The sequence below is a fragment of the Lolium perenne genome, chromosome 4, assembly GCF_019359855.2.
Source record: "Lolium perenne isolate Kyuss_39 chromosome 4, Kyuss_2.0, whole genome shotgun sequence".
Classification (NCBI taxonomy): Eukaryota; Viridiplantae; Streptophyta; class Magnoliopsida; order Poales; family Poaceae; genus Lolium; species Lolium perenne.
In genome coordinates, this window is record NC_067247.2 from 339340154 (window position 1) to 339353205 (window position 13052).

At 59.9% G+C, this 13052-nt stretch overlaps 1 protein-coding gene across 1 annotated transcript; it reads left to right on the top strand.

Annotated features, from left to right (window-relative positions):
- Window positions 1-1036: 1036 nt before the first annotated feature.
- On the top strand, window positions 1037-11565 carry LOC139830256 (uncharacterized). The gene is made up of 3 exons (XM_071818265.1): window positions 1037-1373; window positions 1481-1763; window positions 11432-11565. The coding sequence occupies exons 1-3, from the start codon at window positions 1209-1211 to the stop codon at window positions 11563-11565; spliced, it is 582 nt and encodes a 193-aa protein (XP_071674366.1). The 5' UTR covers window positions 1037-1208.
- The last annotated feature ends 1487 nt before the right edge of the window (window positions 11566-13052 follow it).

Genomic DNA, 13052 nt, shown 5'->3' on the forward strand with positions numbered 1-13052 from the left:
AAGCTTCGTGTCTTTGCCATTTTCCGGCTTGCGGCTGCGAGGCCGACTTCCTTTTTCTTCTGCCGACTTCCGGCTATGCTCATGTTTTTCTGTCTTTCTAGGTTTTTGAGCGCCAGAACGCCGAGGACGGCGACCTGGCGACGAAGAGGTGGACGCCGGATCTCGTCGATCCGGCTGACCAAGCCGGCGACCATGCCGGCGACGACGACCTGCCGCAGGCGCCCGATCTAGGCGGCCAGGGGGAGCACAATCCGCCCCCTTCACCAGAGCACCAGGAGGAGGAGGAGCCGGCGACGTCCGGCACGGGGCCAATCCCCGCCGTGCCTCTGCGTACGAGGCCGCCAAGCACCACGGCGACTTCGGCGCCCAAGGGCACGAAGCGAGCCGGCTCCACCGCCGCCTGGGAGGCGAAGGCGAAGAAGCAGCGCCGGCAGCAGCCGAAGAAGGTCCCGGAGCAGGCCGGGTGAGTTCTCTCTCTCTTTTTCTTGTTTGATTCCTTTTCTTTCCTTACTTTTATGCTTATTATCTTTCTGTTTATCCGGCTAGGGCCCCTATCAAGTTTGCCCAGGGCGGCGGCTCCCGGCAAGCTCCGCGCGTTGTGTCGCCGCTTCCGCGCAGAGGAGGGAGCAGACGCCGCAGCCTTCCTCGCGCGCACCTACGCCGCCGCCGCTGCGACGGGGGCTTCTTCCTTTGCCGTGCCGCTGGCCTCCGCGCCAGATCGCGGCACGCGGGTCGAGCCAACGCGGCAGCCGACGCTGGACGACATGTTCCCGCGCCGGCCGCCTCGTCGGGACCCAGCCGCTGGGGCCGGGCGGGGCATGCCGCCTTCAGCCGGAGCCGGAGCCGGCAGGCCTGCTCCTAGGACTGGCGCTGGCAGGGCCGCGCCGCCTGCGGCCGGAGCCGGCAGCAGGCCCACCGTGGTGGAGTTGGACGAGAGTCCGGAGGGCGCCTGTGCGCCGGAGACAATCGGGCCGGCTGGGCCATCCGCTGCGCCCGAGCGACGCCGCCGCCGCAGCTCGACGAGGGACGAGCCGACCAGGCAGGAGCCGGCGAGGGACGAGCCGGCGCGCACGGAGGGCGCCGACTCGCGCGCGCTGGTGAGGACGGAGGGCGCAGCGGGCCCGTCTGAGGGCCTTCATGTGGCCAAGGGTGCCCGGCTGGTGGCTGTGCCGTCCGCCTCCGACTCCAGCTTCGGCTCGGCAGGAACCATGGAGAGGGCATGGCATCAGGCGAACTCCTGCGAGGTACTCAGCCGGGAGGGGCAGCCTGGCACGGCGCCCATGAAGATGCTTTTCTCCGGCTATCGGGCCAGCCTCAAGACCAAGGCCGCCGAGACCCTTGCCCAGCTGGCGACGCTGGAGGATGCTGAGAAGGTGTGTTTTCTTTTCTTCTGCGATTTTCTTGTCCTGGTAGCCCTCCGAGACGTGGGTCGGCTGCCTGAAGCCGGCTCAGGTTTCGTCTAAACAACTGATTCTTTCAGACGGTTGAGGAGCGGCGCACCCTCTTGTACAACCAGGTGGTGACCAGCTACCACCGGGCCAAGATCGAGCGGGCCGCCTTGGCTCGTGAGCTGGAGGTCGTCAAGGGTGAGCTCTACGCTTCTTTCGACTTGATGTCTTATTTTCTTTTTAATCTTGGTTGGCTGATATTTCTTTCCGGCCGCCCCGCAGCTGAAGCCGCCAAAGTCCCGCAGCTGGAGTCGGATCTCCGAGCCGCTCGCGCGCAGTGCGCCGAGAGCGAGGAAGCGGGCCGATCTGCCGCAGGCAAGCTCAAGCTGGCTGAGCAGGAGCTGACGCGGCTGCGCCTGCTGGAGCAGAACCATCTCACCGAGCTCAACTCCCTCAGGACGGCGGAGAAGGCGAAGGTGGACGATCTGAGCCGGCGGCTGACGGAGGTGGAGAAGCAGCGGCTTGCGCTGCAGGAGGAGGTCACCGCCAAGTCCACAGAGCTGACGGCCACTGCCAAACATTGGACCGACGATTTTAGCGCGCTTGATCGCGGCTTGGCGGGTGAGTACATCTTTATGTTCCTTTCCCTTTGCCGGCTTTCGGCTGTCGACTGCCGGCTTTTGTTGGCAGCCGACAGCAGAAACTTCTGATTTCTTCGTTATCCTCATCTTTGGGCTGGGGACAGTCGGTTCTTGCCGGCTGCCGCCAGGCTTTTCCTTTTGGCTTAGGACTTCGAAAATTTGCATTTTTCAGCTTATTTCGGCTTTGATGGTTTCTGACTTGCTTCTTCTTTTTGCAGCGGCCTTCCCGGAGACGCAGGAGGCGGCTTTGGCAGCCGTTGGCGTCGCGCGCGACTCCAGGAGGCGGGAGACCGGCGAGGGCAGCTCGGAGTACTTCTCCATGGAGGACCACCTGGCGTCCATGGCTGCCCGCATCGAGCCCGTCACCAAGCTCGGCTGGGAGCTCCGGAAGGCGGCTGAAGAGCTGGTGCCCCTGCTGTGGCCTGAAGAGGCGGCGCCGCAAGATATCTCCGGCCTCATCTCCGCGATGGAGCGGGCGCCGGACCGCTTCTTCGACTGGAAGGAGTCGGCCACGCGCGCCGGTGCCGACATGGCGCTGTCCTTCGTCCTCTCCTGGTACAACGAGGTGGACCTGGGGCAGCTTGAGTTCCGGCGAGCCGGCGTGGAGGACAAGCTCCCGGCTGAGCTCAAGGCCGCCCGCCTTGCTCGAGCCAGCACCATCGCCGGCTTCGTCGACAAGGCCCTCTTCGTCGCGGACCCGAACCCTCCTCCATCCGATGAAGAATACATGGATGATGAGGAGGCGGAAGACGTGCCTGAGGACGACCCGGCAGCCGGCTCCGCTGATGCCCCTCCGGCTTAGATTTCCTGCTTTTCAGTTGTTCTTTTGCCAAGACAGTTTATTAAATCCCCGGGATGCCGGGTGCAGATGTAAGACAATATTATCGCCTTTTAATTATGTCACACTTTAATGTGTTTGTTAATCAATTGTGTACCGAGTTGCTTTCTTTCGACTCGTTCGCTTTTTCCCATCCACCCCACTCTTTGGCTGTGCCCTTGCCGGTCATACGTCCGACTTGCGATCCGTCGCCGGATCAAGAGCGGGCCGCTGGGTGAGGCCGACAGTATTTCAGTCGAACGAGCTGAATTCGGCAATCCGGCACTTTTATGAAAAGTTGCAAGTCAACTCGCTTTTACTCTTTCCCTTAGTCGGTTTTCGCGTGCCGGCTCCCTAGGCCTTACTCCCGCCAGCCGGACAGCCGGGTTGCGGTCTGTAGCTGGATCGGAAGCCGGCTGTCGGAAACCGGATCACGTTACTGAGCCGGCCGCGTGAGAGGGTTCAAGCCAATTGGCGAAACAAGGTAAAGTACGCGAAAAACTTGTTGGAAACAGCGCTCTTGGCGCAAGCTTTTTCATAACTCCCAAAGGGGATACAAGGTATACTTACATTCCTGCTCTCATGTGTAAAATGGGCGGAGTAACCTGACATTCCAGGGACGTTTAGTCTCCTCGTCAGCCTTGTCCGGCTTGTTTTTCTTAGCCTCTTGGGCATCTATGAGATAGTAGGAATCATTGCCTACTGCCTTGCTCACGATGAAGGGACCCTCCCATGGGGATGATAGTTTATGCTGTCCGGCTGTCCTCTGGATCAGCCGGAGCACTAGGTCTCCCTCTCGGAATGCTAAGGGCTGGACCTTCCGGCTGTGATAGCGTCGGAGGCTTTGCTGGTAGATAGTAGATCTAGACTCAGCCAGCAGCCGGGCCTCTTCGACCAGGTCAACTCCATCTTCGCGAGCTTCTTTGGCTTCGGCTTCTGTGTAGAGCTTGATCCTTGGCGCGTCATGCTCGATATCAGTCGGCAAGACGGCTTCGGCCCCGTATACGAGGAAAAATGGTGTGAAGCCGACTGAGCGGTTTGTCGTTGTGCGCAGGCTCCACAGCACATTGGGCAGTTCTTCATTCCAGCAGCCGGCTGCTCGCTCGAGCGGCTCCACCAGCCGGGGCCGGATGCCGGCTAGGACCAAGCCGTTAGCCTTTTCCACTTGTCCGTTGGACTCTGGGTGTGCCACAGAAGATAGGGCCATCCGGATCCCCATTTCCCCGCAATAGCGGGAGAAGATGCCTTGGGAGAAGTTGGTGCCGTTGTCGGTGATGATGGTGTGGGGGTAGCCGAATCTCACAATGATTTCCTTGAGGAATGTGACGGCTGTGGACCCGTCCAGTTTCTTGATTGGCTTGGCTTCGATCCACTTGGTGAATTTGTCAATCATCACCAAGAGGTGTGTCATGCCGCCTCGCGCTGTTCTGAATGGGCCTACCATATCCAAGCCCCATACGGCAAATGGCCATGTGATGGGGATGGTTTTCAAGGCGGAAGCCGGCTGGTGTCTTTGCTTTGCGAAGCGCTGACAGCCGTTGCACTTCTTCACCAAATCTTCTGCGTCTCTGAGCGCGCAGTCGGCCAGTAAAAGCCGTGCCGGAAGGCTTTGGCCACTATGGCTCTGGATGAGGCGTGATGTCCGCACTCTCCTTGATGGATTTCCCGTAGGAGTTCAATCCCTTCAGCCGGCTCGACGCACCGCTGGAACACCCCACTTACGCTGCGTTTGTACAGCTGGTGGTTGATGATGGTGTAGGCCTTGGCCCTTCTCTCAATCTGCCTGGCCTGGACTCTATCATCAGGCAGCACACCGTCGGTGAGGTAGGAGAGGAATTCTTGTGCCCATGAAGGTACGCATCTTATCTCGAATACGCTGACCAACAGGGCCTCCTGCGTGGGAGCTTCCGGATTCGACTGCATGGTCGCCGGGTCCGGCTTGCTAGCCGGCGGGTTCGGCTTGCTAGCCCCCGAGTTTGGCGATGAAGCCCCCGGGTTGGACTGAGAAGTCCCCGGGTTCGGCATGCTAGCCGGCGGGTTTGGCTTGTTAGCCCCCGACTTGGGCGATGAAGCCCCCGGGTTGGACTGAGCAGCCCCCGGGTCAGCCGGCACGAATATTGAATCCGAGTCCGGTGACGGTATGATGGACGGCTTCTTGAGAACCGCCAAGGCGACACCCGGCGGGATGGCTTGCCGGGTTGAGCCAATCTTGGATAAGGCATCAGCCGCCTCGTTGTTTGCTCGTGGCACATGGTGGAATTCGCAGCCGTCGAAGAAGCCGGATAGCTGCTGGACATGGAAGCGGTATGAGGCCATGTTGGCGTCCTTCGCGTCCCAGTCGCCAGATGCTTGCTGTATGACCAAGTCGGAGTCGCCGAAGCAGAGTATGCGACGCACGCCAATCTCCTTGGCCAGCTTCAGCCCATGAATGAGCGCTTCATATTCCGCCACATTGTTGGATGCGGCGAAGTGGATCTGCAGGACGTAGTCCAGCCGGTCCCCCTTGGGAGAGGTGATGACGATGCCGGCTCCCAAGCCGTTGCGTATCTTCGAGCCGTCGAAGTGCATCTTCCAATGCGTGGAATCCGGCACAGGCGGCAAGTACTGCATCTCAGCCCAGTCGACGAAGAAGTCCGCGAGGATCTGCGACTTGATGGCTGTGCGTGGCTCGTAGAGGATGGTGTGGGCGGCTAGCTCCAGGGCCCACTTGGCAACCCGGCCGTTGGCATCCTTGCTGCCTATGATTTCCGCCAAGGGTGCTGTGGCAACCACCCTGATGGGGTGCTCTTGGAAGTAGTGCTTCAGCTTCTTGGCCGCCATGTAGACGCCGTAGGTGACCTTCTGGTAGTGGGGGTAGTTTTGCTTCGACTGGGAGAGCACTTCGCTGAGGTAATAGACTGGGCGCTGGACCAGCTTCTCTCTGTTTTCGGCTTCTTTGCGCTCCACCACCAGGACAACGCTAACCACCCGGTTGGTGGCTGCGATGTACAACAGCATCGGCTCCATTGAAGCCGGCGTTGCGAGGATTGGCGCGGTTGATAGCACGCGCTTCAAGTCACGGAAGGCCTCATCCGCCTGCGGTGACCAGACGAACTTGTCCGCCTTCTTCATTAGTTGATACAGGGGCAGTGCCTTCTCCCCCAGCCGGCTGACGAAGCGGCTCAAGGAGGCCAGGCAGCCAGCAAACTTCTGGACGTCCTTGAGGCACTGCGGCAGTTCCATCTTCTCCAGGGCACTGATCTTGTCCGGGTTGGCTTCGATCCCTCGCTGAGAGACGAGGTAGCCAAGGAGCTGGCCAGACGGCACGCCGAATGTGCACTTGGCCGGGTTGAGCTTCATCCGGAATCTTCTCAAATTGGTGAAGGTTTCTCTCAGGTCATCAAGGAGGGTAGTCGTCTCCTTGGTCTTGACAACGACATCATCCACATACGCGTGAACGTTTCTGCCGATTTGATCCTGCAAGCATCTCTGCATGCACCTTTGGTAGGTGGCGCCTGCATTTTTCAAGCCGAACGGCATAGTCGTGTAGCAGTAAGCCCCGTACGGGGTAATGAACGAAGTCTTTATTTGATCGGCCGGATTCAAAGGAATCTGGTGGTAGCCTGAATAGGCGTCTAAGAAAGACAACAGTTCACAGCCGGCAGTCGAGTCTATGACTTGATCTATGCGCGGCAGGGGGAAGGGGTCCTTCGGGCACGCCTTGTTCAGGCTGGTGTAGTCGATACACATGCGCCAGGAGCCGTTCTTCTTCAAAACCAGGACCGGGTTCGCCAACCAGTCCGGGTGCAGCACTTCCATGATGAAGCCGGCAGCTAGGAGCCGGGCGATTTCTTCACCGATGGCCTTCCTTCGTTCTTCGGCGAAGCGCCTGAGAGGCTGCTTCACCGGCTTGGCTTCAGGCCGGACGTGGAGGTGGTGCTCAGCCAACTCCCTCGGCACACCCGGCATGTCTCTTGGAGTCCATGCGAAGATGTCCCGATTCTCACGGAGGAAGCTGGTGAGCTCGCTTTCCTATTTCTTGTTCAAGCCGGCACCGATGGTGACGAACTTGTCCGGCTGCGCCGGGTCCAGCAGGATCTTCTTGGTGTTGTCGGCCGGCTGGAAGTGAGTCGTCCCAGCCGGGTTGCCCGCAGCCGGCATGTCTGTCTGCGCGGCTTTGGCGAGGGCGACGGCGTCGTGGATGAGCTGTTTCTCGGTGGCGATGACCAGCGTCTGGGCCATCTTGGAGCTCTGCGTGGCGCAGTCCATGGAGCGACGATAATCGCCGGCTACGGTAATGACCCCCTTGGGGCCAGGCAGCTTCATCTTCAGGTACCCATAGTGGGGCACCGCCATGAACTTGGTCAGGGCCGGCCTGCCCAGGAGCGCGTGGTAGGGACTCACGAGGTCCACCACCTCGAACTCGACTCTCTCGGTGCGGAAGTGGTCCGGCTTCCCGAACATCACCTCCAGCGTGATCCGGCCGATCGGCTGGCAGCAATGGCCTGGCACGATGCCATGGAAGACGGTGGGGGTGGGGCGCAACTCGGCCTCTTGGATGCCCAGCTTGCGGGCGGTGTCGCGGTAGAGGATGTTGATGCTGCTGCCGCCGTCGATGAGGACGCGCAAGAAACGCACGCTGCGCCGGGTTGTGCCAATGGTGGGGTCGAGGACCATGGCGTAGCTGCCCGGCTTCGGCAGGACAGCCGGTGTGTCGCGGCGATCAAAAGTGATGGCCTGCTCTGACCAGTTTAGGTACTGGGGGACCGGCGGTATGACCGCGTTGACCTCGAGGGAACGGCGCTCTTGGCTCGTCCTGTCCTCGGGCTCGGAGGTGAAGATGATGTAGGTGGCGTCTTCGGCCAGATATCGGCCGCCATGGTGCACTTGGTTAGCCTCGTGGTGCTCGAGGTTGGCGTTCTCTGCGCCGGCTGGGCCACCCGGCCCGCCGGCTGGTGGAGGCGGGGGTGGAGGCGGTAGAGGTTCACCGCTTGTCAGCCGCTTCATGAAGTGGCAGTCGCGGGTGGTGTGGTTGGAGGGGTTCTTGCCGCTGTGGTACTTGCACGGCGAGTCGAGCATTTGCTCAAAGGTGTACTTCGGCTTCCACTGCCGGTCTTGCTTCTGGCGGCGGCTGCCGCCTGCCGCGTTGTCTGCCACGGCGGCTACGTGGGCGGAGCCGTACCGGCGGTCCGGCTGGTCGCTGTGACGCTTGCCGCGGTAGTTGTCCCGCCGGCTGCCATGCGAACCGCCCTCGGCCGGCTTGTGCTCAGCCGGCCTGTTGTTGTCCCGCTGTGCTGGAGCCGGTGAAATATCAGCCGGCGCCTTGCCGGCTTCCTCTGCCAGCGCGTACTTGTCGGCGATGGCCATCAAGGCGGCCATCGACTTGGGGTCACTGCGGCGCAACTTGTGCCACAGCATGGTGTTGGGCCGACAGCCTCCCATGAAGAAGCTGATGGCCTGGATCTCGTGCACGCCCTCGCAGGAGTTGCGCATCTCGCACCAACGCGTCAGGTACGCGCGATCCGTCTCGTCGGGGCCCTGCTTGCACATCTCGAGCTGCTGGGGGCGACCCGGCCGGCGATAGGTGCCGGTGAAGTTGCTGATGAAGGCCGCTTCGAAGTCGAGCCAGCCGTTTATGCTGCCGGCTGGCAGGTTGTTGAGCCATGTGCGGGCGGAGCCGACCAGCATCAGGGGGGAGTAGCGCACGGCCCAGCGCTTGTTGCCTTTGGCGATGCCGACTGCGGTGGAGTAGTCCTGCAGCCAGTCCTCCGGCTTGGCGGTGCCGTCGTACTTGGGGGTGTCGCGGGGGAGCGTGAAGCCTTCGAGCGTGGGCTCGTTGGCGATGCGGGGCCCGAAGCACTTTGGGCCGGCTGGAGCTTCTTCCTCCGCAATGCGGGATTCGACCAGCCGGTCGAGGCGATCTCGGGCGTCGGCGGGCTCGATGCGCGGGCCCAGCCGGGAGTGTGCCGGCTGGCGCGCGCCGCTTGTTTCTGGAGCCGGCCGGTGATGACGGCGGGGTCCGGAGTCTTGCTCCTGGTTCCGGCTTGGAGGGGGCCGGCTGCGGCCGCTGCCGCTCGGCTGGTGGCTTGGCCGGCCCGAGCTGTGCGTGGCCCGGGAGTCATGGCGCCGGCTTGGTCCTGGGGAGGCGGACTCGGCCGTGTCCCTGGCGCCTTCCCTGTCGTTGCCTGCAGCTCCACGAGCGTGAGAAGCTCTGGGGGCATTGACATACCTGGGGTCGGCGATCTGCCTGTTGGCTGCGTTAAGCAGCTCAGTCACCCGCCTGGTCTGACGGCGTAACTCTTCGCCTTCAAGGCGGTTCAGCTCTTCCGCGGCGGCTTCTGCCGCGCGCATGTTCTTGTCGGGCGTGTTGTAGACGGGGAGCTCCATGGACGGAGCCGGCGAAGGAGCGCCGTCGCGGGCGATCTCAGCGCCAAGGTCGCGGCCCCTGCGGCGGATATGGCCGGCTCGGCTTGGCTCGTCGCCGCCTGGAGTGAGGCCGTGGGCGCGGTTGTACTCGCGCTGGGTGATCTCCATCTGGCGCTTAGCAGCAGCCAGTTCTTCGGTTTGCTTGAGGAGGAGCTGGCGGTGCGCCTCCAAGTCCGCCTCGACGGCGGTGGGATCTCCGCCAGGCGTGAGCGGGGTGCTCAGTTTTGCCCGGACTGCATCCAGCCGGGACGGTGGTGGTGGCGCTTTCGGGCCCGAGCCGGAGGCGTTGGGGTCGATGTTGCGCTCCAAGCCGGGGCCGCGGGTGCGCGGGTTCTTCTCGGGGAGCTCCTCGCCAGCCATCATGACTTGCACGACGGCGGGGCTGGCGGGAGCGCTGCTGCCGGCTCGCGGAGGAGGGCTAGCGCAGCGCAGCACCTGCCGCGGGTAGCGCGGCGGTGCGACGGTGGCGACGTAAACGTCGAAGCCGCCGAAGTAGATTACGCTGCCCCCGGCTGGGATGGGCGGGTCAGCGAAGCTGCCTGCGTTGTCGGCGACGACGGTTGAGGGAGCCGAATCTCCAGATCAAGCCTGAAGCGACTCGCTCGCTGGTGGTGATGGTGAGGCCCGTCCGGATGAAGACACCGGCCGAGGATGCTGAAGGCCCCACGGGGGGCGCCAAATGTCGTGGTGTCGTCACGGCATATGCCATAGGGTGGCTAATCGAAGTGGTTCCTGAGGGATCTCACGGCGGTATCCGGAAGCGGGTATGGGCACGAGCGACACGGCGACGTACCCAGGTTCGAGGCCCTCCGGTGGAGGTAAAACCTCTACTCCTGCTATGAGTGTATATGATGATCACACAGTACAGTGGTGCTCCTAGAGCTGTGTCCGGCTGGCCCTGAGAGGCTAAGGAAGACGATGGCCTCTCTCACAGGGCAGCTCTGTAGGTAGGTGAAAGCAATAAAATGATCGATCCCCTGCACGAGAGGGGGTAGTGCGGCTTATATAGGCACCGGCACTTTACATATAAGACCCTATAGTTCTTGGCCGGCTGGGCCGGCTCGGCTTCCGCTCCTTCCCGAGGCGGTGACGTCGGGAGTGGTTGAGGCATCGTGGCCTGTCCCATCCGGCTGCCACGGTCAGCGGTATGGAGGAGGTGTCCCTGTCGCCGTCACCCACCGTAGCGATACGGATCGTCGTCAGCCCCGACGGCCTGTCCATCGCGCGGCACTATTGCTCCACAGTGCCCCGCGCTTTACGGAAGATGGAGTCAGCGTGGACTTTAGGAACCCGGATCACCAACCCGGTTCCTTCCAGTGCAAGACTCGCCAGCCTCGAGTCGGTCTGAGGTACAAACCCCAGTCGGATATGGCTTGTAGAAGCCGGCCCAGCTACAGCATTGGTGGCCGTAGCCAGGCCGACTAGGACCTAGAGCCAGCCGGCTTCCGGACCAGCCGGCCACGGCGCCAGCCGGCTGCTCCTCAGCCGGCCTTTGCCGCGAGCCGGCCAGCGGCCAGCCGGCTGCTCCGCGTCCATTGCCCTATCCGGGGTCTTCCCCCCGACAGCATGACTGAACATCACCATGCCATTGGTTCAGATCAAACATCTCCTCCATATGTGCTCATTGTATGAGACCTATGCTACCTTGCTTTCCATGTTTGTACTTCTTCAGTTGTTCAATGTCCAATGGTTTAACTATGGCGCAATGGAAGGCAGGGTGCTGCCCTCAAACTTAGTCGTGTGTGCCATATTACTTGCACACTAGACTTAGTTTGAGGACAATCCCTTTGCCTGCCGTGTGATCCTACAAATATGAGGCCTCGTTTTGGTTTGTCTAGTGCATTGGCCAATGATTGAACAATGGCACACTGAAAGGAAATGTGCTGCCCTCAAACTTAGTCGCGTGTGCCATATTACTTGCACACTAGACTTAGTTTGCGGTCAGTCCATTTGCCTGCCGTGTGATCCTACATATATGAGACCTCGTTTTGGTTTGTCTAGTGCATTGGCCAATGATTGAACAATGGCACACTGGAAGGCAATGTGCTTCCCTCAAACTTAGTCGTGGGTGTGTGATATCTTGCACACTAGACTTAGTTTGAAGGCAGTCCCTTGAGCTGCCGTGTGATCCAATATAATCATCACCATCAACACTGGCTTCTACTGGAGGGTGCCTACAGTGAGAGAAGGCGATGACGCATACATCGACCAGGGGTGGACGGCCTTCACCGTCGCTCATCAGCTGCAGATAGGCCAGTTCCTCGTCTTCAAGAAGGTGTCCACCTTCCAGTACAATGTGGTCATCTTCGACTAGACCTGCACTGAGGTGATGACCATGTGCCGTTACAATGGCGACGCGACCAGGTGTGTCGTCTTTCAAAGTCATGTCTGAAACTCCTAGTCTGTGTGTACTTGCTGTTTCAGTCGTCTGTTGAACTATGATCGTCTATGGTGTATCGTGAACTATGACCGTCGTGTGTCATGAACTATGACCGTGTTTGAACTATTATCAGTGCTAAGTTTGTCTGAACTGTGAATTGTGTTCTTGCTTGTGCTGTTGATCGCTAGTAACCTCACCACCGAAGGTAAGAGGTAAGCAGAAGCAGTTTCTGGGTTGCAATCGAACAACAAGGGCGCCGTTCTGGGCTGCTACAAGGCCTGAAAATCAACCTAGGCAGAACCCAAATCTCTACGGGACAGAAAAAACTCTGCAGGCCTCCAAATAACGTGGCTTTTATGACCCATGATCCGTTTACGACGCACAGGGGACTCGCACTAGTGGAAAACAGGGCTTTCGTGGGAGCCTTTTGTCGCTGGCGCGCCTGCACCCGCGACAAATGGCCTGGCCACGTCGCCACGAAACCATGTGGAGCGGGCAGGGCCTTTTGTCGCGCCCTTTTGTCGCGGGCCGTATCACGACCCGCGACAAAAGGGGTCTGAGGGCTGGCGCTTCCTGCCGGCACCCCTTTTGTCGCGGGTCGTAATACGGCCCGCGACAAAAGGTCCATGCCTATATATAGACGCGCAGCCAGCCCCCTCCCACCTCCCTACATTTTTTTTCCTTGGTGGTGAAAGGTGGAGGTGTATGCTAGCTCATTTTTTCTACATGTGCACAAGAGGTGTTTGATGAAATGCTTGTGAGGGATGCCACTTGATTATATTTGATAAGATTTCTCCTCTTTGTGATCGTAAACGGTTAGCAACTATTTTCTCGTATATATATACATAGTCCGTACAATACTAATTTTAGCAAGGTGATTGCATCTGATACATAATTGTACTTACGATGTAGATGAGTCATCCATGGATGTACGGTAACCAATGTGCTCCCGCTTTCAGAGAGGGTGTGAATTCTTTCCTGCTTGTGGCCGAGGCCAACAAGTCGAAGCAAGGTTTATGTGCTGTCCATGTCTGAAATGTAAGAATGAGAAGGATTACTCTTGCTCAAGAGACATTAAGAGCCACCTGCTTCGGTTTGGATTCATGTCCAGCTATAATGTTTGGACCAAGCACGGAGAAGAAGGGGTTATGATGGAAGACGGCGATGAAGAAGAAGATAACGATGACCAGTACCGATCTATGTTCTCTGAATGCGATGATACCGCAATGGACGGCAATGAAGAAGAAGGAGGTGAAGAACAGGCAGCAGATGATCCCGTTGATGATGATCTTCGTCGGGCCATTTCTGATGCAAGAAGAGACTGTGCCACGGAATAGGAGAGGTTGCAGTTCGACAAGATGTTAGAGGACCACCACAAATTGTTGTACCCAGGTTGTGAAGATGGACATAGAAAGCTGGGT